We start from the raw sequence: 26,374 nt of genomic DNA, 5'->3' as shown, positions 1-26,374 counted from the left end.
AGATACATGGTTTGATTTCTGTTTCTGAAAGATTATTTTGGCTAAATTCTGGAGAATGGACATTCCAGAAATCTTCTCTTCATCCAAAGCCCCACACATCTTTAAAGGAACCCTGACAGTAGCTATGGCCACCAAGAATGGTGAAAAATATTTCCAGTGCAATAAGACAAATACTTCTTCCTCTTGAGAACTGGCCCTTACTGATGAATATGAGAGAGAATAATTTTTCCATTTTCAAACAGGGAAGATAAAAACTAACACATTTGTGCCTTACACAGCTTTGTGACAATATGTTAGATTAGCTTTTGGGAGACCTCTAATCTGATCGCTTAGATAGTGGTTTTGAGTCAAACATCCCCTTGCAGGAATCTGATGAAAGCTATGAACCATCTCCGTAGAAAAAAAAAATTTTTTTTCCTGCTGTTTCAGGGAGTTCACAAACTTTAAAGCCTATCTAGACCTCAGGATAATAATCCCACATTAAGAATTCAGGTGTCGTTTTAAAAGAAACAAATAGACTCACTTTACAGAAGCTTTAATTATGAAGAAACAACCTAGAAATAGGGAAAGGGCTCACTTTATTATTATTATTGTTATTATTATTTATTTATTTATCTATCTATTTGTTTATTTATTTTGGCTGTGCTGGGTCTTAGTTATGGCACTCAGGATCTTCGTTGCAGCATGCGGGATCTTTTAGATGCGGCATGAGAGATCTTTTAGTTGTGGCGTGCAGACTCTTAATTGTGGCATGCATGCGGGATCTAGTTCCCCAAAGAGGGTTCGAACCCAGGCCCTCTGCATTGGGAGTGTGGAGTCTTACCCACTGGACCACCAGGGAAGTCCCTCACTTTTTAAAAAGAAATGTGCTTTTCACATACACACACACTTCTTTTAAAACTTTTTCATTTTACCAGAGAAAAGGTGACTTTTGTAAAGCTTGAAAGTTCATGGCTCTAGGTCAAAAGATAGTGAACCTGAGCAGTGGCCATCCCAGTTGACTCCTCCATCCAGCACAGGAACACAGCCAGTAGTTTGGCTAATTGAAGCAGGGGGGAAAGTGCCCATCTCAGCCAAAATCTTTGCTTAGGGTCTCTCAAAAGAGACCCAAGTTATTTGATTCTAAATGTTTTGCCTTACATATGTAAAAGACTGCATTTTGCAAAGTGCTTTCACATCATTTTGGCTCTTTTAAAGATATTCACATCGAACAGTGTGGCAGTTCCTAAACAATTAAACATAGAATTACAATATGAGGGGCTTCCCTGGTGGTGCAGTGGTTAAGAATCCGCCTGCCAATGCAGAGGAAAACGGGTTCGAGCCCTGGTCCAGGAAGATCCCACATGCCGTGGAGCAGCCAAGCCCGTGCGCCACAACTACTGAGCCTGTGCTCTAGAGCCCGCGTCCCATGACTACTGAGCCCGCGAGCCACAGCTACTGAGCTCGCCTGGTGCAACTGCTGAAGCCCGCGTGCGCCTAGAGCCCGTGCTCCACAACAAGAGAAGCCACTGCACTGAGAAGCCCGCGCACCGCAACGAAGAGTAGCCCCTGCTCGCCGCAACCAGAGAAAGCCCGTGACCAGCAACAAAGACCCAACGCAGCCAAAAATAAAAATAAATAAATAAATAATTAAAAATTAAAGGAAAAAAAAGAATTACAATATGATCCAGTAATTCCATTTATGGATATATATCCAAAACTGAAAGTGGGACTCAAACAGATATTTGCAGCCTATGTTCATAGCAGAATAATATTCACAGTAGCCAAAAGGTAGAAGCAATCCAGTAATCCAAGAGTCACTGAGAGATGAATGCACACACAAAATGGAATATATACGTGCAATGGAATATTATTCAGCCTTAAAAAGGAAGGAAATTCTGATACATGCTACAAAATGGATGAATCTTGAAGACATTATACTAAGTGAAGTAAGCCAGTCTCAAAAGGACAAATACTGTATGATTCTACTTATATGAGATATCTAGAGTTGTCAAATTCATAAAGACAGGAAGTAGAAAAGTAGTTATCAAGAGCTGGGGGGAGGGGAGAATGGGGAATTATTGTTTAATGGGTGCAGAGGTTCAGTTTGGAAGGATGTAAAAATTCTGGAAATGGATGGTGATGATGGTTGTACAACATATAAATGTACTTAATGCCACTTAAAAATGGTTAAAATGGTAAATTTTAAGTTATGTATATTTTACCACAATAAAAAATATATTCATGTCTGCTATAGATCATAAGGATGATTAATGGCATTTATATAGAACATAGATCTAATTTGTTTAACATACTGATATCACAAATTGGCCTTTTAATAGATGAAATCACTTCCTCAGTCTAATATTTTAATCAAATAAATGTGCTATTGTGGTAACAACATTTGTTGCAATATATAACCTCAGTTTGCTCCCTTTTTTTGTGCCAACAGGAAAATCAAGAGGAACTGGGCTTGTGGGAAGAGAAATTCAGAAATTTTGTGGATGTCAAAGATAATGGTACAATTAAAACTGGTGTAGTGTTAAAACAGACCTTTCCAAAATGGCCAAAAGTCTCTATCTAGAAGTCCCTTGAGCTTTGGCACCTAAACACGTGACTTCTGTATGGTGAACAGAAATCTCATGTTTGGGTCCCCTATTCTTCAGTAATGCACTGCAATAGAGAAATAGTGAGTGTATGACTTGTGGGGAGTGTAGGAGAAGTATAGGCCTCATGGAGCTTCTGGTCTCATGGAGGTCCGCATACTGCTTGCACTATCCAGTGAATCAGACAGCTGCAGATTCCACATTCTATTTTTATGAGAGTCAAGTGATGAGAAACCAAGTTCTAGAGCTCATTGACTCCAACATTTCAATGCAGTGGTTCTCAGCCTTTTCCAGGCCTCCCCATCATTCATGTGAGCGTCATGTGACCATCTATGACATTTCTCACTAGGCTTAGTGATGGGGGGGAGGGTGTAGGTGGCTGGGAAGGAATTTGTTCCTTTAGGAGACACGGTTCAAATACTTGGGGCTTATTTAGTTGGAAAAAATACTCACTTTTCTCCTTATTTCTCCCTACCCTGGGGAATAACAGACCTTCCCTAACTCCTTGAGAATCTCTGTTCTGGCATCTATTTCTATAGCCTCATATAATGATCAGGACTGACATGTGCCCAAAAATTATAAGTAGAGGGGCCCTAAAGCTCCCCTTTCTGTAACGTTATAATCCTTTTTACCTTACCTAAAGCAACCCCTTTCCATAAACTCCTCCAAATAAGGACCATTTGATGGCAAATACTTTTACCTGAGAGTGAATTTAAGTCAGTGTTATCTCTCCTAGTTACTTTCGTTTTCCCCATATCTCTAAAATAATTGTTAAATAAAGGACTTTGTCTTTGGCTAAAGGAAATTTATATATCTACAATCACAGGGAAGGGGGTATTTTGAGGAACCAAGAAAGGTCCTCCTGGTACCCTTGACCTTGTAGTTCCTGTATGCAGTAAGAATGAACAGTCAGGCAGAAGACACCCAGTCTTTCATCTAGTAAGTATTAAAAGTGCTTGCTATCCTCTGCTTCCTAAAGCAAACAAGTATGCAATACATTTCTGGAAAATTTAGATTAGGGAAAAAATCTAAAACTTTGTAATCCTATTTTACAGATAGAAAAGAGATTTACTATAAATGAGGACACAGAGAACTTTAGCACACAGCTAAGGAAACATAACTAATAAGTGCCCAGAACTTTGCCGTGTGCATTTTTGTATCCCCACAACACCTAAATATAACATCGTACAGAGAGTCAGCATACATGATTTACTGATTGATCAGGGCAATCTCAGGTCTCTTGATCCCTAGTCTAGTCATCTTGCTACTCTTATAGTTGCTGAATCTCCTTAATTGATTGTCCCACTGAGAAGCAAAACTCAGTCACTATCCTGGTCCCTGCAGGTCCTGCCTCCATTGGTTTGGATTTCTCCTTGCATGGGTTTGAGCATGTCTATGGGATCCCGCAACATGCAGAATCACACCAACTTAAAAATACCAGGTAAAGTGAAAACAAGAATTCTTACAGGAGACTCTGGTTTCTGGACTGGAAAAGTTTGAAAGGAAAATATGTGAGATGTCTGAGCCAGTGCTAATATGTATCTGGCCTTTCCCCTCTTGATATTGCTTGTAGGTCTTTAAGAACTTCCCTTTAATGATCGCCCAGAGCAGTGGTTTTCAATTTTTATTTTTTGGCAAAAAGAAGACAATTATAAAAACTGTAATGCTGAACCTAAAAACATAGAGGAAGTAAAAATATGGAGCTGCTGTGGTTGAAGTAGCGGGGAGAGCTTCATCATATCACCTCCCTGGGTTTTGCTTTCACCTCCCAAGGCCTTTCTGTGGAACCCTGGGAAATACACTGTGAAGATCACTGACCTAGAAAAAGGCTTTTACCAAAAAAGGACAGTGAGCCAGAGAATGGAAGAGTGTGGCATCTCATATCACCTTTGATTCCCTCGGGGAGATTATTTCAAACTAACGCTATTGACAAACAAATGCCAGGGGTATCAGACTAAGAGGAAGCGGAACCAAAGAGAAACAGAGTCTGGTCAAATTTGCCAGGTTCAGATGCTGTTTAGATAATAGGGAGACATAGTGACAAGTGAATCAGAAACTGTGTTGCTCTCACACCAACCTGAGCTCCGTGTTCCCCACCTCAATTCAGTTCCTAATCTTTCCCTACTCAGCACTGTGGAAACAGGTTAGGATACTATCATTTTGCTTTCACGACAGAGAAATACTCACAAAATTTGTCAATTTATTGTGTGCTTGCTATTATGCAGGATTCACAGGAAATGGTCCTCACCTCACAAGAGATATTTGGAAAAGCTATCTAAGATATGAGATCATACACGCCAATAGTAGCATGAGGAGATGCCAAAGGAATCAAAGGAGGAGGATCATATTCACCCACATTGGGTCAGGAATCCTTTAGGGAAGTGTTAGGAGTTGAGCTTTGAAAGATATATTGGACCCAAGGGGAGAATGCAGGGGAGAATGGAGCTATAATATTCATTAAGAATATATATGCAATGGTAATTGGTAATCCTTCTTTGTGTGTTTCAGTGATGGAGATGCTTACCGTCTTTATAACCTAGATGTCTATGGATATAAAATACATGACAAAATGGGCATTTATGGTTCAGTGCCTTATCTCCTGGCCCACAAACTGGGCAGGACTCTAGGCATTTTTTGGCTAAATGCCTCAGAAACACTAGTGGAGATCAATACAGAACCTACTGTAAAGGTGAGCAATGGATCATGGCTGCATGTCATACTCACAGAAGAAACAAAACCACTGAAGTGTGATTGTAGCTCTGGGCTTTTAATGGTGGTCCTCTGCCTCCAGAGTCCTCACAGTATAATCAGTGAAGGTTATTGGTATGTACTAAAGGATCAGACTATTACACACATATGGATGGGTGTTGTGGGTTAGAGGGAAATTTTTCAGACCTTCATTCCATTCCTTTTCCAGTATGCATTGACCCAGATGGGCCCAGTTGCTGCTAAACAAAAGGTCAGATCTCAAACTGATGTGCACTGGATGTCAGAGAGTGGAATCATTGATGTTTTTTTGCTGACAGGACCTACACCTTCTGACATCTTCAAGCAGTACTCATACCTTACAGGTACTTGCATGTGGAAGTGCCAGTTTCTTTTTCCATTATACTTCCTCTATCCCATGTAGAATCACTGTAAATTAATATTTGTTGTACACCATATAGCATTTATAAACAACTTACCCAAGCTTTTAAAGAAGCAAGCATTTCTCCTCCCACTCTCATCCCATTCAGCTTGGTTAAACATTCCACTGGGGCTAGAACTCTCCATTCTCTAATCCCTAATACTCACCATCTGCCTTCCTTAGAGCCTCTTAACCCCTGGGCTTTCTCTGCCTTTATCTCAGATGACCAGTATCCCAACCTGAACTTTTCTATGTTCTCTTCTCCATTAAAATATAGTGGCTTTAGCACTATAAAGCATTTTATCTTTAAAAGATATGAGATCATCTCAATTGATTGCAGAAAAAGCATTTGACAAAATCCAACACTATTTCATGATAAAAACATTCAGAAGACTAGGAATGAAAGGAAACTTCATCCACATGATAAAAGACATTTATGAAAAATTCACAGCTAACATCATACTCAATGGTGAAAGACTGCAAGGTTTCCCCTAAGATCAGAGACAAGATGAGGTTTCCCGCTTTCACCACTGCTACTGAACATTGTAGCTAAAGTTCCACCCAGAGAAATTAGTCAAGAAAAAGAAATAAAAGGCATCCAAATTGGAAAGGGAGATGTAAAATTATCTCTATTCATAGATGATGTGATACTATATGATAGAAAATCCCAAAGAATACACACACACACACACACACACACACAATTAACCAAAGTTGCAGGGTACATGGTCAACACACAAAATTAGCTGTGTTTCTATACACCAGCAATGAACAATCTAAAAAAGAAATTGAGAAAACAACTCCATTTACAATAACATCCAAAGGAATAAAATACCCAGGAATAAATTTAACCAAGGAGATGAAAGACTTGTATGCTGAAAACTACAAAAAATTCCTGAATTAAAGAAGGCCTAGATAAATGGGAAGAAATCCCATGTTCATGTATTGAAAGATTTAATATTGTTAGGCAAGCAATACTATTGGACGCAATCTACAGATTTACTACAATCCCTGCCAAAATTCCAATGGCCATTTTTTAAGAAATGGAAAAGCTGATCTTTAAAATCATACTGAATTTCAAAGGGCCCTGAATAGCCCAAAAGTCCTGAAAAAAAAATTTTGGAGGACTCATACTTCCCAATTTCAAAACTTACTACAAAGTTAAAGTAATCCAAACAGTGTGGTACTGGCATTAGGATAGACATATAAGCCAATGGAATAGAATTGAGAGTCTAGAAATAAATCCATACATCTCTGGCCAATTGATTTTCAATAAATGTTCAAGACCATTCAATGGAGAAAGAATTGTCTCTTAACCACAAGGCACTGGGACAACTGGATATCCATGTGCAAAAGAATGAAGTTGGACCCCTATCTCACACCATATACAAAAAATTAACTCAAAATTGATCAATGACATAAGTTTAAGAGCTAAAGTCATAAAACTCTTAGAAGAAAACAGGGGTAAATCTTCATGACCTTGGATTGGCAACAGATTCTTAGCTATGACACCAAAATCATGAGCAACAGAAAAAAAAATTAGACAAGTTGGACTTCTTTAAAACTAAAAACTTTTGTGCATCAAAGGACATTATCACAAAAGTGAAAAGGCAACCTATAGAATGGGAGAAAATATTTGCAAATCATACATATGATAAGGGTCTAGTATCCAGAATACATAAAGAACTCTTATAACTCGACAATAAAAAGAAACAATCTAGTTCTAAGATGAGAAAAGGGCTTAAATAGACATTTCACCAAAGAAGATGTACAAATGGATTAACAAGCACATGAAAAGATGCTCAACAGCACTAGGTATTAGGAAAATGTAAATTAAAACCACAATGAGGGGCTTCCCTGGTGGCGCAGTGGTTGAGAGTCTGCCTGCCAATGCGGGGGACACGGGTTCGAGCCCTGGTCTGGGAAGATCCCACATGCCGCGGAGCAACTAGGCCCGTGAGCCACAATTACTGAGCCTGCGCGTCTGGAGCCTGCGCTCCACAACAAGAGAGGCCGCGATGATGAGAGGCCCGCGCACCGCGATGAAGAGTGGTCCCCACTTGCCACAACTGGGGAAAGCCCTCGCACAGAAACGAGGACCCAACACAGCCATAAATAAAATAAATAAATAAATAATTTAAAACCACGATGAGATACTGCTTCCTACCCACTAGGATGACTAAATCAAAAAAAGGGGGGCAATAATAAGTGTTGGTGAGGATGTAGAGAAGTTGGAAACTCATACATTACCGGTGGGAACGTGAAATGGTTCAGCTGGTATGGAAACAGTTTGGCAGTTCCTCAAAACGCTAAACATAGAACTACCATATGACATAGCATGATGATTGATTTTGTGTGTCAACTTGCCTAAGTCATGGTGCCCAGATATTTGGTTAAACATTAGTCTAGATGTCACTCTGAAGTTATTTTTTAGATGAGATTAACAGTTAAATCAGTAGACTATGAGTAAAGCAGGTTAGTCTCCGTAACATGAGTGGGCTTCATACAATCAGCTGAAAACCTTAAGAGAAAAGGACTGAGGTATGCTCTAAAGAAACAGGAATCTGTCTCCAGACTGTCTTCATACTCAAGCTACAACTTCAACTCTTCCCTGGGTCTCCAGGCTGCTGGCCTGCCTGCAGAATTCAGTTGCCAGTCCCCACAATCACATGAACCAGTTCCTTAAAATCAATCAATCATTTTCTCTCTCTGTATATGTACAAATACATACACACATATACACACATCCTATTGATTCTGTTTCTCTGCAGAACCCTAACTAATATACTCAACAATTCCACTCCTAGATACATACTCAAAGGAACTGAACAAGGACTTGAACAGATACTTGTATGCCAGTGATCACTGCAGCATTATTAACCATAGCCAAAAGGTAGAAACAAGCCAAGTGCTCATCAAAAATGAATGGATAAACAGAATGTGGTATATACAGAAAATGGAATACTATTCAACCATAACAAAGAATGAAGTTCCAATACATGCTACAACATGGATGAACCTTGAAAGCATTATGCAAAATGAAATAAGCCAGACACAAAAGAACAAATATAACATGATTCCACTTGTATGAAGTACCTACAGTAGGTAAATTCATGGAGACAAAAAGTTAAGATTAGCAGTTAGCAGGGGCTGAAGGGTGGGATGAGTAACAGAAAGTTATTGCTTTGTGGTTATAGAATTCCTGTTTGTAGTGATATAAAAATTTTGTAAACAGCTAGTGATGATGCCAGTACTACATTGTGAATGTAACTAATGCCACTGAATTGTACACTTAAAAACGGTTAAAATGGCAAATTTTATGTTACATATATTTTACCACAATTTTTTTAAATTGGTAATATAATATGCTCCACTGCCCCCCCAAAAAACCCACATTGAATTGTATGCCTTACATGGGTAAATTGTATGGTATATGAATTACATATCAATAAAGCTGTTAAAAATCAAAGTAATGTAGCATCATTTCTGCTGCATTCCATTGTTTAAATTTCCTGAGTCTAGCCCATTTTCAAAGGAAGAATTTGATTCCAATTTTGATGAGAGGAACAACAGAGAATTTGTGGATATAGGAAGATACCCATATAGGAATAAGTACCATCAAAGCCCCCTACAGCCCCTTTCAACATTGTTATTAGAGAGAATAGTCTGGTGTACAGGAAAGTGCTTCAAAAACAATGGATCTGCCACCATGGTCAAAGAAATCTGATTTATAAATTTATAGATTATCTGTTAACTCCTAATGAGGATTTAGTTCAATAATATCCTCTTACCTCTTCCTCCCAACATTGTTATATCATAATTTTTGGTTAATCAACATTCAGTGTTTACATTTTTCCAATGCTCAGGAGTGTCAGATGCTTTATCCATTCCACTTTTTCCCCTGGAGACTTACCCCCAGATCTCTATCTGGACTGTTTCTCTCTAGGCTCCCTGCACAGCTGTCACTCTAGGACTTACTGTTTTCTGTTTGCTGTTTTCTAGTGGTAGATCTCTCCCTTCTTGGGGCCCATGTTTTTCTTTTTTATGGTTTATTAACTTGGTTTTTGTTCATTGTTTGAAGCATCTTCTGGTAGTTTCCTATGAAAGTGCATTAGAGGTCTACTTTTTGCGTCTTTGCAGTTATGAAAACATCTTCTTTTCCTACCTTCACCCTTGTTTGATAATTTGGTAACTGGATTGAAAATTATTTATCTCAGAATTTGAAGGCATTTCTCTATAATCTATCTTCTTGTTCCAAAATCACTCTGAATTCTGTTCCTTTGTATATGATCTATCTTTTCTCTCTGAAATATCTTCTCTTTATCTCTAATAGTCTGAAATTTCTAATATTCTGAAACTCTGAAATTTTACAACCAAATGCCTTGATATAGACCTTTTAAAATAATTGCATATTAGATGTAGACTCTTTCATTCTTGAGAATTGTATCCTTCAGTTCTGGAAAAGTTATTATTCCTTTGAAAATATCTTCACCTCCTTTTTCTCTTTCTACTCTACAGATTTTATAATCTTCTCTTTTTTGTCCAATCCTGAGCAATTTTCTCAATTTTATCTTCCAGGCCTTTCCATTTATGCTCATATTTCTAATTTCTGCAGACTCTTTCTTATCCTCTGATTGTTCCTTGTTTCTAATATCTTATACTTGTTTTATGCTACCCTAGTCTTATTTTATGGGTGCAATTTTTTTTCATCTCCCAGAGATACTAATGATAACATTTTGATATTTACTTTGATTCCTTGTATTGTCCCTATTTTCTCAGAGATCCTTTTATTCTATTTCTTTATGTGAGTCCCTCTGTCTAATTTTGGAGGCTTTACTCAAATGTTGGTTGATCCTTGGCTATCCATGCATACTTAAGAATAAGGTTCTGCCTGGAAGCTCTGTGTACCTGGATGAGTTTTACACTTGTGTTGAGGTGGAGGGGGGAATTCTCCTGTCCGCTAGTGTTCTGGGAGCAAGGATGAACCCTTCTCGTTGGCATCCCCCTCACAAGCACCCTGGTGAAAGCTTCCTTGGCTTTGCTCAATAGTTACCACACCACCCCTGCCTGCTGCCTTCCAAATTTTGTTGAAATTACTCCTCTCCCATTCTCTTTGTTCTTGTGGCTTTATTCTTTTTTCTCTTTCTTTCTTTCTTTTCTTTATTCTGATTTTAGTGGGACTTTAAGAGGGGAAGGAGATAAATGCAAGTGGTTGACCAGAAGTCCTCCATGTTATCAGTAAATGTTTTGATGATAATTTCCTGACAGTTCTTCCTGCCTTCAGTTTCTTTGCCTTCAAGTCTGCTCCCGACTAATTTTTCTAAAACATAGGTCTGCTGAGGTTACGTCTTGCCAAACTTTTGATGACTTCCTATACGAGAAGATTTAGAGTCCTTAGCCTGAACTACAGGGTCCTTTACAAACTGACCCTATCCAGTGTCATCTTCTGCTGGCCTCCTTCACAGCATAACCACCCTGGAATATTTATTTTTCCCTAAGCTTATCATGTCCTTCTCTGCCTCCGTATCTTTTCTATTTCCTGTGCCTCAATGATCTATTCATTCTCCCTGCCTGAGAATACTCTTACTTATTCTTCAACATTCTAACCAAGTGTTACCACCTCTGTGAAGCCTTTCAAGACTCCATACTTCACTGCAGGCAAAATTTTTTAGCCCCTCTGCAGTCCCACAGCACTTGAGGGTAGGGACTCTGCTTTCTTCTTGATATTCTAAGTACCAGGCTCAGTGCTTAGACCTTATAGACATTCAGGAAACATTTATCAAATGTATAATTATCATTGTGGTGGTAATTGGCTCAGTTGTCATCTCCCCCTTTTAGGCACACAAGCCATGCCCCCTCTCTTCTCCTTGGGCTACCATCAGTGCCGCTGGAACTACGAAGATGAGCATGATGTAAAGGCAGTGGATGCAGGATTTGATGAACATGACATTCCTTACGATGTCATGTGGCTGGACATCGAGCACACTGAAGGCAAGAGGTACTTCACCTGGGACAAGAAAAGATTCCCAAACCCCAAAAGGATGCAAGAGCTGCTCAGGAGCAAAAAACGTAAGGTAAAATAAGCCAGCACTCTGAACCTTTTCATTACAAAGCATTTTTAAATTTTTTAAAGTTGCCTTGATACATTAGTAGAAGAGAACCATCTGGTAAAAAACGGCCAGGAAAATAGTACCTTCAATTGTAACTGTAACTGTGATAACAGAAAAGCAATGGTGAGAAGGTGGCCATCCCTGCCATCCATCCCTGCCTTAGCGGTCCATCCATCCCTGCCTTAGTGGTCTAGGTCCCCGTAAGGATGAAGGGGCCTAGCATTCAGTCCCATTCGTTGTGGCCACCCTGTAGTGATGTGATGGATGCACCCCACGCAAAATATGATTTTGATGACAAGATTGATTATGTCACACTGGCACCAAGAGGGTATGAAAAGGCTAATTAGTCCCATAGTGAGGCATTCTTGGGGGAGCAGACTACCTCCCAAGCTCCTTTGAAATTGGCCTGAGAGCTGGGAAAGGAGACAGGATCAGGTTTTAAGGTTTTAAGGTGGTTAGAGGGTTGAACTGGGGTGAGGATTCCTGTGCATGCACCGGGGCTTGTGTGGTTTGAACTTCCTGTTGGCACCAAAGAAGGGAGCATCAGGGCTTTCTCTGTCAGTACACACGGATGTGGGTGGAAGGCTAAGGGGGAGTGATGGGGCTTGAAGCTCTTAGCAGTCGCTCGGAAATGGAGTCAGATTCTTTATTACACAATTTTTCCCGCATGCTTCCCTGATGGACTCCATCTGTCCATATGGCCAAGGAAAGAACTAAAATAGAAAATGAGGACAGGGAGAAGACACTGGAAAGTGTGTAATGCGGGGGGTCAGGGGGGGGTGATAGCAATAATGAAAAGGGTGAAGGAGAAAAAAAGAGGAGGAACCCCATATGTATCACATAAATAGATCCTTTCAGTCCATCTCCCCGAGATTAAAGTTGCCTTTTCAACCCATTGCATTGATCCCCAGGCCTTTCACAGGTGGTCAGAGCCAATGCTGTTAATTCCTAATCTCCCAATTAATAAACAGCTACCATTGATTAGGCATTTATTATGGAAGCAGCCCAAGAGCCCATCGACAGATGAAAGGATAAAGGAAATGTGGTATACATATACAATGCAAAATTATTCAGCCTTTAAAAGGAAGGACTTTTTGATACATGCTGCAACATGGATGAACCTTAAGGACATTATGCTAAGTGAAATAAGCCAGTCACAAAAAGACAAATACTATATGATTTCACTAATCTGTAATACCTAGAGTAGTCAAAATCATAGAGACAGAAAGAATGGTGGTAGCCAAAGGCTGGTGGGGAGGAGGGAGTGGGAAGTTGTTTTTTTGTTTTTGGGGGGTTTTTTTGAGTATTTTTTTTTAATATTTATTTATTCATTTGGCTACACCAGGTCTTAGTTGCTGCACGTGGGATCTTTTAGTTGCAGCACGCGGGATCTTTAGTCGTGGCATGCGAACTCTTAGTTGTGGCATGTGGGATCTAGTTCCCTGACCGGGGATTGAACCCGGGCCCCCTGCACTGGGAGCATGGAGTCTTAGCCACTGGACCACCAGGGAAGTCCCAGGAAGTTGTTTTTAATAGGTATAGAGTTTCAGTTTTACAAGATGAAAAGAGTTCTAGACATTGTACAACACTGTGAATCTATTTGACACTGTTGAACTGTATGCTTAAAATTGGTTAAGATGGTGAATTTTATGTTATGCATATTTTACCACAATTTAAAAATTTTGTAAGTTTTTGAGCAATGGAGAATTAAACTTTAGTATGTAGAATAGATTTGAGTAGATATGAGGAAGGGGTATTAGAAGGTTATTCTAGCCAAATAAAGTGGTTTTGAGGCCCCCGAGTAGGTGGAAGTGATGGTATTAGAAGGGCAGGGAGAGATGCTGGAGAAGAGTGCTGTGATCACAGCTCTTCTCAAGCCTCCTTCCTAAATATGGCTGTACCATATTTAGGTTTGGGGATTTTTTGTTTGTTTTTAATACGCTAGTTTCTTTTCCTTATTTGCTTTTGTGTTATCTTAGCCTCTAGCTGTCTAGGGAGCAGGGACCTTGCCTGCTTAATCCTTTATGTAAAGCACCCAGCACCACAGAGAGATAGAAGCCTAATAAATGTGATCTTAAGAACATGTATTGGTGGGGCAGCAATAATTGTGAAAAAGGATGGGCCTGGTTCTGATATCAATTTATATTCCCATAAGCCCATGAAAGGTTATAGGATTTTGCTCGTGTCTGAAATATTTCAGTAATAGTAGTTGTTTTGAGTAAAACTTGAATGCCAGGGCTTCCCTGGTGGCTCAGTGGTTGAGAGTCCGCCTACCAATGCAGGGGACACGGGTTCGAGCCCTGGTCTGGGAGGATCCCACATGCCACGGAGCAGCTGGGCCCGTGAGCCACAATTACTGAGCCTGCGCATCTGGAGCCTGTGCTCCGCAACAAGAGAGAGGCCACGATAGTGAGAGGCCCGCGCACCGCGATGAAGAGAGGCCCCCACTTGCCACAACTAGAGAAAGCCCTTGCACAGAAACGAAGACCCAACACAGCCATAAATAAATAAATAAATTTTTTAAAAAAATTTGAATGCCAAAACTATGATGAAAACATGTAAATGAACGTATGGCTTGTATAAAACTGACGAGTTCTTTAAACCTTTATGTCCTAACAGCTTGTGGTCATTAGTGACCCCCACATCAAGATTGATCCCGACTACTCAGTGTATGCTAAGGCCAAAGAACAGGGTTTCTTTGTGAGGAATCATGAAGGGGGAGACTTTGAAGGTGTATGCTGGCCTGGTAAGATGTCATTTGATACACCTGTTATCCACTGTTTAGTCCCAACTAATGAAGGTTGCATGGCCATGTTTCTAATTTCTTGTAGTTGTCACATGCTACATTTACATGCCTTTCCTTAAAGATGATAGTATTATCTTCTTTTATATCTTTCATTTAACATCTGGTACAGTGTGCTTTGTATACATTTATAAGTCAATGAATGAATGAAAAATTAACAAGCAAACCTCAGTAACATGCTATTTCCCTAAGCAAATAAAAATTAAAAGCCAGGGAATGAGAAAATGAGAGGAGGAGAAAGAGGAAGAAAGAAGAAGAGTCCTGCAATCTCTCTCCCTGTGATTCTTCTTTGCCCTGTTAGCCCATAGTTTTGACTTCCCAGCCTTTCATGAGTGACCTCAGCTGCCCCTGACAACTCTGAAGTCTTCATTTCAGAAATTATTAGTTTAAAGCCTTGGTAAAAACTCCTCAAGGACAAAAGGGAATCACCACTCTGTCATATGATAGCACTCTATCACAAGTCCATGCATTGTAGAGAAACCGCACGCATTCCTCTGCTCCGTATACCACTTATAATCATGTCTCTCCTCTCTTTAAGAACAGAGAGGTCACTCCAGGCTATCTGCCATCCTTACTGGGCCTGTCTGAGGCCATCAGTGAGGGACAGGCTCCGTCTTGATGCTTGTTCATTGGCATTCCCCTGGCCGCTGAGGTTGAGAGGGCTAGTGATTGTCACTGGAGTCCAGCATTGCCTTCTTCATTCGCTTCTCACCAGACCGTGCCTCTGTATCAGCTATCTTTTACATTTGATGTGAGGTGCCCATTCATTACCCAGCTTTCACATCTGATATTCTTCTTTACAAATATCTTACCATGAGGAGCACCGTTCCTAACAGGCTGTCTACTCCTCTGCCTCTGCAGGTCTCTCCTCTTACCTGGATTTTACCAGTCCCAAAGTCAGAGAGTGGTATTCCAGTCTTTTTGCTTTCTCTGTTTATCAGGTTTGTTTTTATTCTTTTGCTCTTTCCTAGTTACTTGGAAGGATAAAGTAAGGAAAAAAAAGTGATTAAATAGAGCTACTCTGCTTCACTGAGTAGCTCTGGATAAATAATACGTGTATGAAAAGACAGGGATACCAGGGACTTCCTTGGTGGTCCAGTGGTAAAGAATCCGCCTTACAATGCAGGGGACGTGGGTTCAATCCCTGGTCAGGGAACTAAGATCCCATATGCCATGGGGCAACTAAGCCCGCACGCCACAACTACTGAGCTTGGGCGCCTCAACAAGAGAGCCCGTGTGCCGCAAACTACAGAGGCCACATCCCCTGGAGCCTGCGCGCCACAACTAGAGAGAGAAAACCCACACACCACAACTGGAGAGAAGCCCACGCCACCAACGCGCCTCAACAAAAGATCCCGCATGCCTCAACAAAGATTCCACGTGCCACAACTAAGACCCGATGCAGCCAAAAGTAAATTAAATAAATAAATAAATAATAAAATAAATCTTAAAAAAAAAAAAAAAAAAGACGGGGATGCCAACCACATTACAGACTTGGTGGTGCCAGGAGTGGTGCCATATGAATTACCAAGTGCACAAAAGCTGTGATTTTGACTTCTATTATGATAGACTCTATGATATATCAAAGTACTTAATAATAGAGACTTATATTTTCAAACTGTATAAATTTTTACATAAAATAGTATTGTATAATATTATTAAAGACGATGATAATGATATATGAGAAAGTATCTTGCAAAGTATAACATGATATTAAAAGTAAGGTACAATAATAATTCTTAAAATCTTATAAGAATCACAGAGAGAACTGGAGAGGCCACATCTAGAGAACCGTTTGCAATCAGCGGTGGGGATGAGAATAATGATGCCTGATACAGACTGAGTATGTGCTGTGTGCCAAGCACTATGCTACTCACTTTGTGTGCATTATACCATTTCATCTTCACAATAACTCTTTGAAGTTGGAATTGTAATTAACTCTAATCCCACAGGTGAGGAAATCAAGGCATGGACAAGTGTAAAAACCTGCTAAGTTCACCCATCTAGTAAGTGGTGGACCCAAGATTTGAACTCAGGTCTGTCTGTCTCCCAAGCCCAGCTCTTAACCACTAAACTCTAGTTTCTGAGCATCCTGTATTAGGATATAGAAAATAACTTAGAGCAGGGGTAAAGAACACATGGGCCAATCTGGCCTTGCTCATTTGTTTCCCTATTGTCTAGGCTGCTTGCACATAACTACAGCTGGGTTGGGTTATTGAAAAAGAGGCCTTATGGCCTGAAAAGTTGAAAACATTTACTGTCTGGTCCTTCCAGAAAAAGTTTGCCAACCCCTGCCTTAGAGGGTGCTAAAGAAGAACAGTCAAAGTGGTTAAATATTTGGAACCCATATAGCCGTGTTCATAGAAGTATACATGATTAGAAATAATTCAAAGTAAAGAGTCAAAAGAAAACATATAAGCCTCCTCCAGTCATTTGAAAGGCTACCATGTCGGGGAGGCAGCAGATATATTCTGTGGTATCCCAGAAGGCAAGCTAGGCCCTGTGAGAGGACGTTACAAGGAGCAAGACTTTCAGAAAATAATGGAATGAGCTGCCTGAGGGACTCCCGGTCATTGTAGCTATTGAGTCAAATGCTGAGAGACCAGGGATTCTATAAAGGGATTGCAGCACCCTGTTAACTACCTGACTCAACAGCCCCTTCCCACTTTAAAGCTAACAATTCTATGTGGAACACAAACTATAGATCCTGCTAATAAACGGGTATCCTAGCTGTCAAACCTTTCATAGTGTTAGAGGGAAGGGAGAATCTTTTCATGGACAGCTATAATTGCCCGTAGTTAAGCGTTGTAGCAGATGATGGATGATGTAGAGCCTAATTGTGAACATTCACAACCTTTCCTGTAGTGGTTCTCCAGGGGGTCTCGGAGCAGACCTGTGGGCAACATGGGAGTACAGCACAGCACTCTTTCATTCATTAGTACTCAACAAGTACTTATTGAGAGCCCTCTGCCATTTAGGTTGTTCTAGGTGTTTGGGATTTATCAATGAACAAAACAGACAAAATTCCCTGCCCTTTGGAACTTTTATTCTAGCAGAGAACAGAGCATAGATAATAAACATAACAAATAATAAATTAAATGGAGTAAGAAAGAGGAATAGGGATGGCTATCATGTTAACCTTGTCACTGTAGGAGTTTTATCATGACCAAGATTGACTTCCTAGGGATCTACTGACATCCTCTACATATGGAACGACATGAATGAGCCCTCTGTCTTTAGAGGGCCAGAACTAACCATGCAGAAGAATGCCATTCATCATGGCAACTGGGAGCACCGAGAACTTCACAACATCTATGGCTTTTATCAAGTAAGACATCTAAAAAGCAGCCACCTGGATCCATGTGCCCTGCCTTTTCGGCTGAAAGTCATTTGCTTTGTAACAACCGTGCTATACAGTTCATTTCTCTGTGTGTCTTTTCTGACAACTGTTGATACAATGGGCCTTATCAGGTTGTAGCCAATATAAGACTCATTATTTCTCCCTTTGCATCTTTTCCATCTATAATGAACTTGGTTAATTTATAGATCTTGGGAGATCAATGATAACATAGAAACATCTTCCTTGACAGGAGCCATTAGTAAATGGCATTAGATAATACCTCAAACCTTTTATTGAAGTAGGCTGTGTATCAATATGTAAACAAAGGCAATTAAAACAGATTTTTTAAAACTTCACAAACGTCTAAATACAGCAAGTCTTATATTCATACCAGGGGAGTAAGATTTAGAACACAGATGCACAATTTCAATATGTATACTTCTAAATGTAGAAAGCCTTCCTTAAGTACTTAGCCTTCTCAATAGGAGGTGGTAGAATTGTTTTCCATTTGCCAGTCACATCCAAAAAACTTGGCAGTCACTTGCCCTAATTTATATCCTTGGTTCTTTGTTATCTTTAAAATGTAATGGTGTTCCTGTGGGCCTCCCACCAACTGCTGTTTTCCAGCGGGAGCTGCTGGCTGCATATAGCACGATTTTCAGATGGTATCTGTGTACTTCTCTACACAACCTCTTGCTATAACTGTAAACTATCAATACTTTATAGTTGGAGAATTTTCTTATGTAGGCCAGGGCCAGTCACTTAACCTCTCTGAATCAGTTTTTTTTTGCGTTAATGAAAACTATCTCAGAGGTTTTTGTGTAGGTTACTAGAGAAAATCTTATAAAAATGCCTTGCAATAGTAAGCACCAAGTAAATACTATTATTTACTATTATTTCATTGCTATTTTAATCAGATAAATTGTTTCACTCTTTTAATAGGGGAATTTAGAGTAGTTTCATTACATCATGAAAATTACTGGGCAGATTTTTAATATTTTCCATTTCACACTCCCACCTACTATTTACTTTTTGCATGTGAAATAGCTTATTGGGGATGTCTGCACAATGCCATAATCCAGTCATCTCTTTGAAATTTTTCTCCTTTGACTTTATAGCAAATGGCCACTGCAGAAGGACTGATCCAACGATCTAAAGGGAAGGAGAGACCCTTTGTTCTTACACGTTCTTTCTTTGCTGGATCACAAAAATATGGTAAGGACTGGTTCATATGATCAGACTTAAAAACACAAGCTAGCAATCTGTCTCTTTTGACCATATATGGTATGTGGTGCTACTGTGTTGATGCCTTCCTTTTCAGTAGGTCAGGTCTTAGAGTGTAGAGAGCAATGTGCTCTGAAGTGTGCATTTTGTCCTTTGAGACTGAGTAAACCAATTTTAATAAAGTTTAGTTACTTTTTTCCCACTGAAGAACTGGACACTTAATTGTTGGGAGAATGACTTCAGAGTATCTGTTTGCTGGGATGGTCGTTTTTTTTTTTTTTACATCTTTATTGGAGTATAATTGCTTTACATTGTTGTGTTAGTTGCTGCTGTATAACAAAGTGAATCAGCTATACATATACATACATCCCTATATCTCCTCCCTCTTGCGTCTCCCTCCCACCCTCCCTATCCCACCCCTCTAGGTGGTCACAAAGCACCGAGCTGATCTCCCTGTGCTATGCAGCTGCTTCCCACTAGCTATCTATTTTCCATTTGGTAGTGTATATATGTGAACGCCACTCTCTCACTTCGTCCCAGCTTCCCCTTCCTCCTCCCCGTGTCCTCAAGTCCATTCTCTACATCTGCGTTTTTATTCCTGTCCTGCCCCTAGGTTCTTTAGAACCTTTTTTTTTTTAGATTCCATATATATGTGTTAGCATACGGTATTTGTTTTTCTCTTTCTGACTTAATTCACTCTGTATGACAGACTCTAGGTCCTGGGATGGTCATCTCTGATCCTGTCTCTTTGATTTATCAAGACCAGAGAAAATATACTTTAACACATTCCTTCAACCACCTGTTCCACTCGGCAATGTGGTTTAAAATAGACCCAGCTTTTGCTTGCGGTCAGCGTCATCTATAACTGGATCCGGTTTACTAGCTAATGCAGATCTAGTTCAACTTAACCACCCTGCGGCAGGAAGGCTATTTTAAGTCCCCTGGCCTTGCATAAATAACCTGAAGCTTAGGTCCTAGTTTGAGGAATCCAGCCTTTATTGTACCATAGACAATATTAGGCCTCCTACTCCACCCCTGAAAACCAGCCCCAATGGCACTGGAAAAGGCCAAAATATAATCATCGGGCAAAGATTCAAGTACAGAGATACTCAGCATTAGTCCTTAAAATAAAAAATAAAGAAAATCCAAATATCCAACAATACGGGAAGTTATTAAATTATGGTATATACGTATGATAGACTATCATAAGGCTATTTAATATAGCAGCGTTAATTGCATGAGAAAATTTTTGTGACATCATGATAAAAGAAAAAAAACAGTAGAAAGCCTAAATGTTTATATATTATCCTGATTTTGTTAAAAAAATAAATATATGTAGGTAGTAATCTAAGTAATTATACTACTGTGGTGATTATGAGTGATTTTAATTTTCTTCTTTTTACTTATCTCTATTTTCCAAATTCTCTACAAGTATCCTTTTTAATCACTATAACAAGTAAAGTCTTTGAATGAAAACACTTATAAGCAGCAGTTTAAAAAAGATAACGGGGGTGGGGGAGGGATGGACTGGGAGTTTGGGGTTAGCAGATGCAAACTATTACATAGAGAATGGATAAACAACGGGTCCTGCTGTGTAGCACAGGGAACTATATTCAATGTCCTGAGAGAAACCACATGGAAAAGAATTTAAAAAACTGTATATATATGGATAACTGTATCACTTTGCTGTGCAGTGGAAATTAGCACAACACTGTAAATCAACTATACTCCAATTAAAAAAGAAGATAACAGAAGATACGCATACTAAGTAATCTTTGATCTCTTAAATATTGGCTCACTGCCTAGTCTTCAGTACTCTATGTGAAGCTGTCGATTTGCCCCAAAGCATAGCAAGTGAGGCATTACAGAGAACACTGCTGTGTCAAGTTCTATGCTGAGACCAATAGCCAGAGAGAGCTTTCAACAGAACAACCACGAGACCTGAAAACATCTGAACGTTTACATGAACTTTGTTTCTTGATAAGAATGTTGTCATGTGGGTTTCAACATCATTATGCAGATATGTACATATCTCATCTGAAGTCAAGGAGAAATTATGAGAATACTATTTTAAAAGAAAAGTCCCTCAAAAATATTTTTCTTTGCTCCCCATAGGACAGCCTAAAATTTCTACAGAATATTAAAGCAAAAATAGCTACCAAAAGTATTTTGGTAAAAGATTGACAAAAGTGTTTCAGGTGTAATCTAGACTTAGTAACATAAGATATTTTTTCCTTTTATGAACCTCTTTAGTGTTATATATCTTTACAAGCTCTTATCAACTATTCAGTGCGCAAGAGCACTGACTTTAGAGTCAGACTGCCTGAGCTCAAATCCCACCATATCCATTGTTTGCCATGTTTCCCTCACTGTAAAATAAAGTTCAACAGTGTTTACCTGATAGAGTTGTTGTAATGATTAAGTGGGATAATACAGGCAAAGCAACGTAACGCCTGGCTCAGTGAGGGCTCTGTAAATGTTAACTATTGTTATTGCTGCTGTTATTATGTCTCCCTTGTACCGTCTTAAGTCCTCTTATAGAGGATTTTGTGGAGTTGGGGGCGGTGTGTGGCGGATAGGCATATAGATCAATGGAACAGGACAGAGAATCCAGAAAGAGTCCCACACATATATGATCAAATAATTAGCAACAAAGTTGCTAAGGCAATTCAATGGAGAAAGGAGTTTTTTCAATAAACCGTGCAGGAACATGGGGTATCCATGTAGGGGAGGAGGAAGAACCTTGACTCTTACCTCACACCATACACACAAAGTAACTCAAAATGGAATATAGACCTAAATTATAAAAGCTACAACAAACAAAAAGCTTCTAGAAGAAAACATAGAAAATCTTTGTGACTTTGGGGTGGCAAAAATTTCTTAGATAGAACACAAAAAAACATGAACCATAAAATAAAAAAAGATAAATTGGACTTCATCGAAATTAAAAACTTATGCCCTTTCAAAGATATTGTTAAGAAAATGAAAGTCAAGCCACAGACTGAGAGAAGATATTTGCAATATACATATATATCTGCCAAAGGACTTGTATCCAGAATATATAAAAAGAAAGAAATGTTTTCCTTTATGTTGGTTTGCCTATTACAAATAAGGAATCTAAATATGAAATTGAGTACCTGGGCTGATTTGTGATTTTTTTTCTTTTAATACCTTCTTACTGATGACCAAAGGTGCTGTGTGGACAGGTGACAACACAGCCGAGTGGAGTTACCTGAAAATTTCTATCCCTATGTTACTCACCCTCAGCGTGACTGGGATCTCTTTTTGTGGAGGTAAGATGATATCCTCAAGCTTGACGTGAGAGAAAATCAAAGGGAGGGTGTTTTCTATTTTTTTTTTATTATTAATTTTTATTGGAGTATGGTTGCTTTACAATGCTGTGTTAGCCTCCACTGCACAACAAAATCAATCAGCCATACAAAGGGAGGGTATTTTCATCGAAGCTGGTCACAAATCCCTTCTTGTGAGCTGTTTTCAACAGGGATACTCTATGGCCATACCACCCTGAATGTGCCTGATCTCCTGTGATCTCGGAAGCTAAGCAGGGTCGGGCCTGGTTAGTACTTGGATGGGAAACAAGGGTAAACATGGGAAAGAGAAAATTAGGAGAGTGAAGGAGAGCAGACTAGAGAGGAGAGCGAAGGGGACGCTTCAGAGCTGTGTGTATATTGTCTGAACTGAGGACATGAAGAAAGTCATCAGAAAGTGAGCCACAGTGTTTCTTTCCCTCATTCTCTTACTGCTCCCTCCTTAGACACTCTTGATAACTGAGTTTCTCTTCTTGAAACATGCCTTTTCTACCTGAAAGTGAGAAAAATGGAGAGAACTACAAAGAATTTAGCAAATGAGAAATCAGCCTTACAGAACTCCTGTGACACGTTTTAACTGTTAAATACACACACACACACACACACACACACACACATTCTTGGAAAAGATAAATTTAATTAAAATAAGATTCTCTGATGGGCTGCCTTTCCCTAATCCTAATACTTCCCTGCAGGTGAGAGATCCCAGTATGGCAGGTGCTCAGCATGGCTACAGGTCCAGCTGCTCCTTGTTTTCAGTGGGCCTGGGAGCACCTTAATATCACTTTTTGATAGATGTGGTTTTTTATGGCATTGGTCCACATTCAATACAAGGAATATGTATCCTGCTTAAGGGATAAGCACGAAATTCTCCCTAAACCTCTAATTCTGATTATATCTTTCCCTTTAGTTCTTTCTATAATTTTTATCTTGCTTCAGCTGTTGATTTCAAACGAAATCAATTGCCAAACCGCCACCCCACCCCTAAACACAGGCTTATTGAATCAGGCAGACATTTTGCAATTTCTGGGTTACCTGGGCTCAGGGCATACAGAAATGTTGATCTTGCAGTAAAGCCTTTTGACAGGAAAAAAATATATTCAAAGAGCGTACTGTCAGATCCCCAAACAGCCTTGAGTTTTTTAGTATGTGCTCCCTAATTTGAGGCCACAGTTTTATGCTGTCACTTTGAGTGTGCACACAGTGCGTTTGCCCTGTCTGTCTTCAAGGCCTTATCTTACCTGGGTACATCGTCTGTTAGACGCCTGGGTGTCTGACTCAGCCTTTCTTAACTGACTAATCAGCGGATGTAGGCGGCTTCATCGGGAATCCAGAGGCAGAGCTGCTAGTGCGGTGGTACCAGGCCGGAGCCTACCAGCCCTTCTTCCGTGGCCATGCCACCAAGAACACCAAGCGACGGGAACCCTGGCTCTTTGGGGAGGAGCACACCCGGCTCATCCAAGAAGCCATCAGAGAGCGCTACACCCTCCTGCCCTACTGGTATTCTCTGTTCTACTCTGCACACGTGGCTTCCCAACCCGTCATGAGGTAAACAGGCTTCACCAGTCACACCAGCAACCAATCTCTACCAGAAGATCCCCTCAGCCACTGGCAATGGAGTGATTACAGTGATTGCAAAAGAAAAGCCAGGTGTTTAACCAAGTGCCAATCAGCTTATTGAGCACCAACTGTGAGCAGGGTCAGGCAGTGGAGGTCACAGAAGATAAAAACTAGATCTCCTACTACTTGGTGGTTCAAGTGTTAGTATTTGTTAGGAGATAGAAATAGGAGAAAGAAAGAAAAGGAAAAGGAAGTGACTTTGTAACTGAATTCATCCAATATTTAACCCATGTAGTTCCCCTACAAAACTTGCCACCGCAAAATGTGTCTCTTTGGCTTGAGGATTCTTGGGGGCTGATTGTTTTTAAGAAACAAAAGGCTCAGGAAGTCTTTCTTTTTAACCTCCTCCCTAACTGCCTAAAAGAATTTAGTTAAAGGACCTGGTCCAGGGAGTGCATTATCACCAGAGATATCTACAAGGAACATGAGCTAAGCATGGTAGGGGGAACGTGGAGACCGAAGTCCTCTCTGTGTCCCATTGTCTCTGCATGGCCCAGCAAACATTTGTTTACCAAACATTTGTTTTTCCATCTCTGAGTGAATATCCTTCCTCCCCTTTGAAGTCCCAAACCCACTCCCTTCTCCTTTTCTCAGGTGTTATATAAGCCTCAATTGCCTATCTTGTCCTTAGGCATCATATTTTTATGCAACCCCCCTCATATGTACTAATTAAATTTGATTTTCTCCTGTTAAATACTCTCATGTCAATTTAATTCTTAGACCAGCCAGAAGAACCTAGACGGGTAGAGGAAAGTTGTTTTTTCGTCCCGACACCCACAAGCATCCTCTCATGAAGAACAACTTATTCTGCCAGTCTTAGCTCTATCTTACCCTTAGGATTTTTCCTGGTGTATGAATTATATTCTGATTCTATTTTGAAGACAGGATGTGAATACCAACTTTCTGGGTTAGAGAACAGTACACACAGAGACACACATAGTAAGCACATCAAGACCTCTAGATTAGCAGTTCCTCAGCCTGGCTCAGATCAGAATCATCCAAGGAGCTTTTTAAAAATACAGATTCCAAGGCCATACCACCAAACCTACTAGAAATCCCTTGGTTAAGTTCCAGGGATCTATATTTGTTAGAAGTTTCCCTGGTGATTTTAGACATCAACCAGGTTTAGAGACCGCTGCTTTGTTATATTTAGTAGGAAAGGAATAGATTATTACAAAGGCTAGTGAATAAACTAAAAATAAGATTCTCTTATTAAAAAATATCTTTTCCTCATGAAATTGAAAATAATATTAGAACCATTAGGTTAATATCCAAATACATAGGTATTGAAAGTTTTATGATTTTTATAAGCCCAAGTGCCTCCTAGTTAGTTGTGTACAATAACAATAAAACAAAACCCAAAACCCACACAAGTTTCTGAAACCTCCAAAAAATGTTGCCAGCTTGAGAACAAGAAAAACCAATTATTTTATTTAAATAGGCAATGATTAACGATTCATGAAAAATATATAGTAATCATAACAAGTGCTCATAAAATCTTTTTTTATAAATTTATTTATTTAATTTATTTATTATTTTTGTCTGTGTTGGGTCTTCATTGTTGCACGTGGGCTTTCACTAGTTGCGGCGAGCGGGGACTACTCTTCGTTGCAGTGTGCAGGCTTCTCATTACGGTGGCTTCTCTTGTTGCAGAGCACGGGCTCTAGGCGCGCGGGCTTCAGTAGTTGTGGCTCACGGGCTCTAGAGCGCAGGCTCAGTGGTTGTGGCACACGGGCTTAGTTGCTCCGTGGCATGTGGGATCTTCCCGGACCAGGGCTCGAACCTGTGTCCCCTGCATTGGCAGGCGGATTTCTTAACCACTGTGCCACTAGGGAAGCCCTCATAAAATCATGAATCATACAAAAAGAGTCTTGGCTTTTTCCAATTTCCTTTGAATAGTTATAAAACTGAAAATGTAAGTGACTGAATTATAATAAAAATCTAATGATGTTGAAGTAAGAAATTTCTTTTTTCCTTTCCCCAGGCCTCTGTGGGTAGAGTTCCCTGATGAATTAGAGACTTTCAGTATGGAAGATGAATACATGCTGGGTGAGCATTTCTTGATTAATTATAGTTTTGATAAATACTTTAATTATGTTTTTCTTATTGGATTTTCTAGCGTAAGAACGCTAAAAAATCCCTAATCTCAAGAAAGCCAAAAACAAAAATAAAAGAAATTCCATCACCAAGATCTTTAGTGTATTAGTGGGATCACAGCTCTATTCTCTTGTCATGC

General features: G+C 39.7%; 1 protein-coding gene across 8 annotated transcripts in view; it reads left to right on the top strand.

Annotated features, from left to right (window-relative positions):
* LOC103005791 (calpain-3) overlaps positions 1–26,374 on the top strand; it is a 128,703-nt gene that overhangs the window by 24,079 nt on the left and 78,250 nt on the right. For all 8 annotated transcript variants that reach the window (XR_009007794.1, XR_009007795.1, XM_057544756.1 and 5 more), the window contains 12 exons: positions 2,432–2,498; positions 3,930–4,026; positions 5,094–5,274; positions 5,503–5,656; positions 11,551–11,786; positions 14,442–14,568; positions 15,487–15,566; positions 17,810–17,953; positions 19,084–19,180; positions 22,381–22,482; positions 23,823–24,066; positions 26,123–26,187. Coding sequence is in view for 6 of the 8 variants with exons in the window: in XM_057544756.1 (XP_057400739.1) it covers positions 2,432–2,498; positions 3,930–4,026; positions 5,094–5,274; positions 5,503–5,656; positions 11,551–11,786; positions 14,442–14,568; positions 15,487–15,566; positions 17,810–17,953; positions 19,084–19,180; positions 22,381–22,482; positions 23,823–24,066; positions 26,123–26,187 (1,594 nt within the window). In the remaining 2 variants the exon portion in view is untranslated. The remainder of the gene's footprint in view (positions 1–2,431; positions 2,499–3,929; positions 4,027–5,093; positions 5,275–5,502; positions 5,657–11,550; positions 11,787–14,441; positions 14,569–15,486; positions 15,567–17,809; positions 17,954–19,083; positions 19,181–22,380; positions 22,483–23,822; positions 24,067–26,122; positions 26,188–26,374) is intronic.

This window comes from Balaenoptera acutorostrata, chromosome 3 (assembly GCF_949987535.1).
Source record: "Balaenoptera acutorostrata chromosome 3, mBalAcu1.1, whole genome shotgun sequence".
Lineage (NCBI taxonomy): Eukaryota > Metazoa > Chordata > Mammalia > Artiodactyla > Balaenopteridae > Balaenoptera > Balaenoptera acutorostrata.
This window is presented reverse-complemented; position numbering and strand designations above follow the sequence as displayed.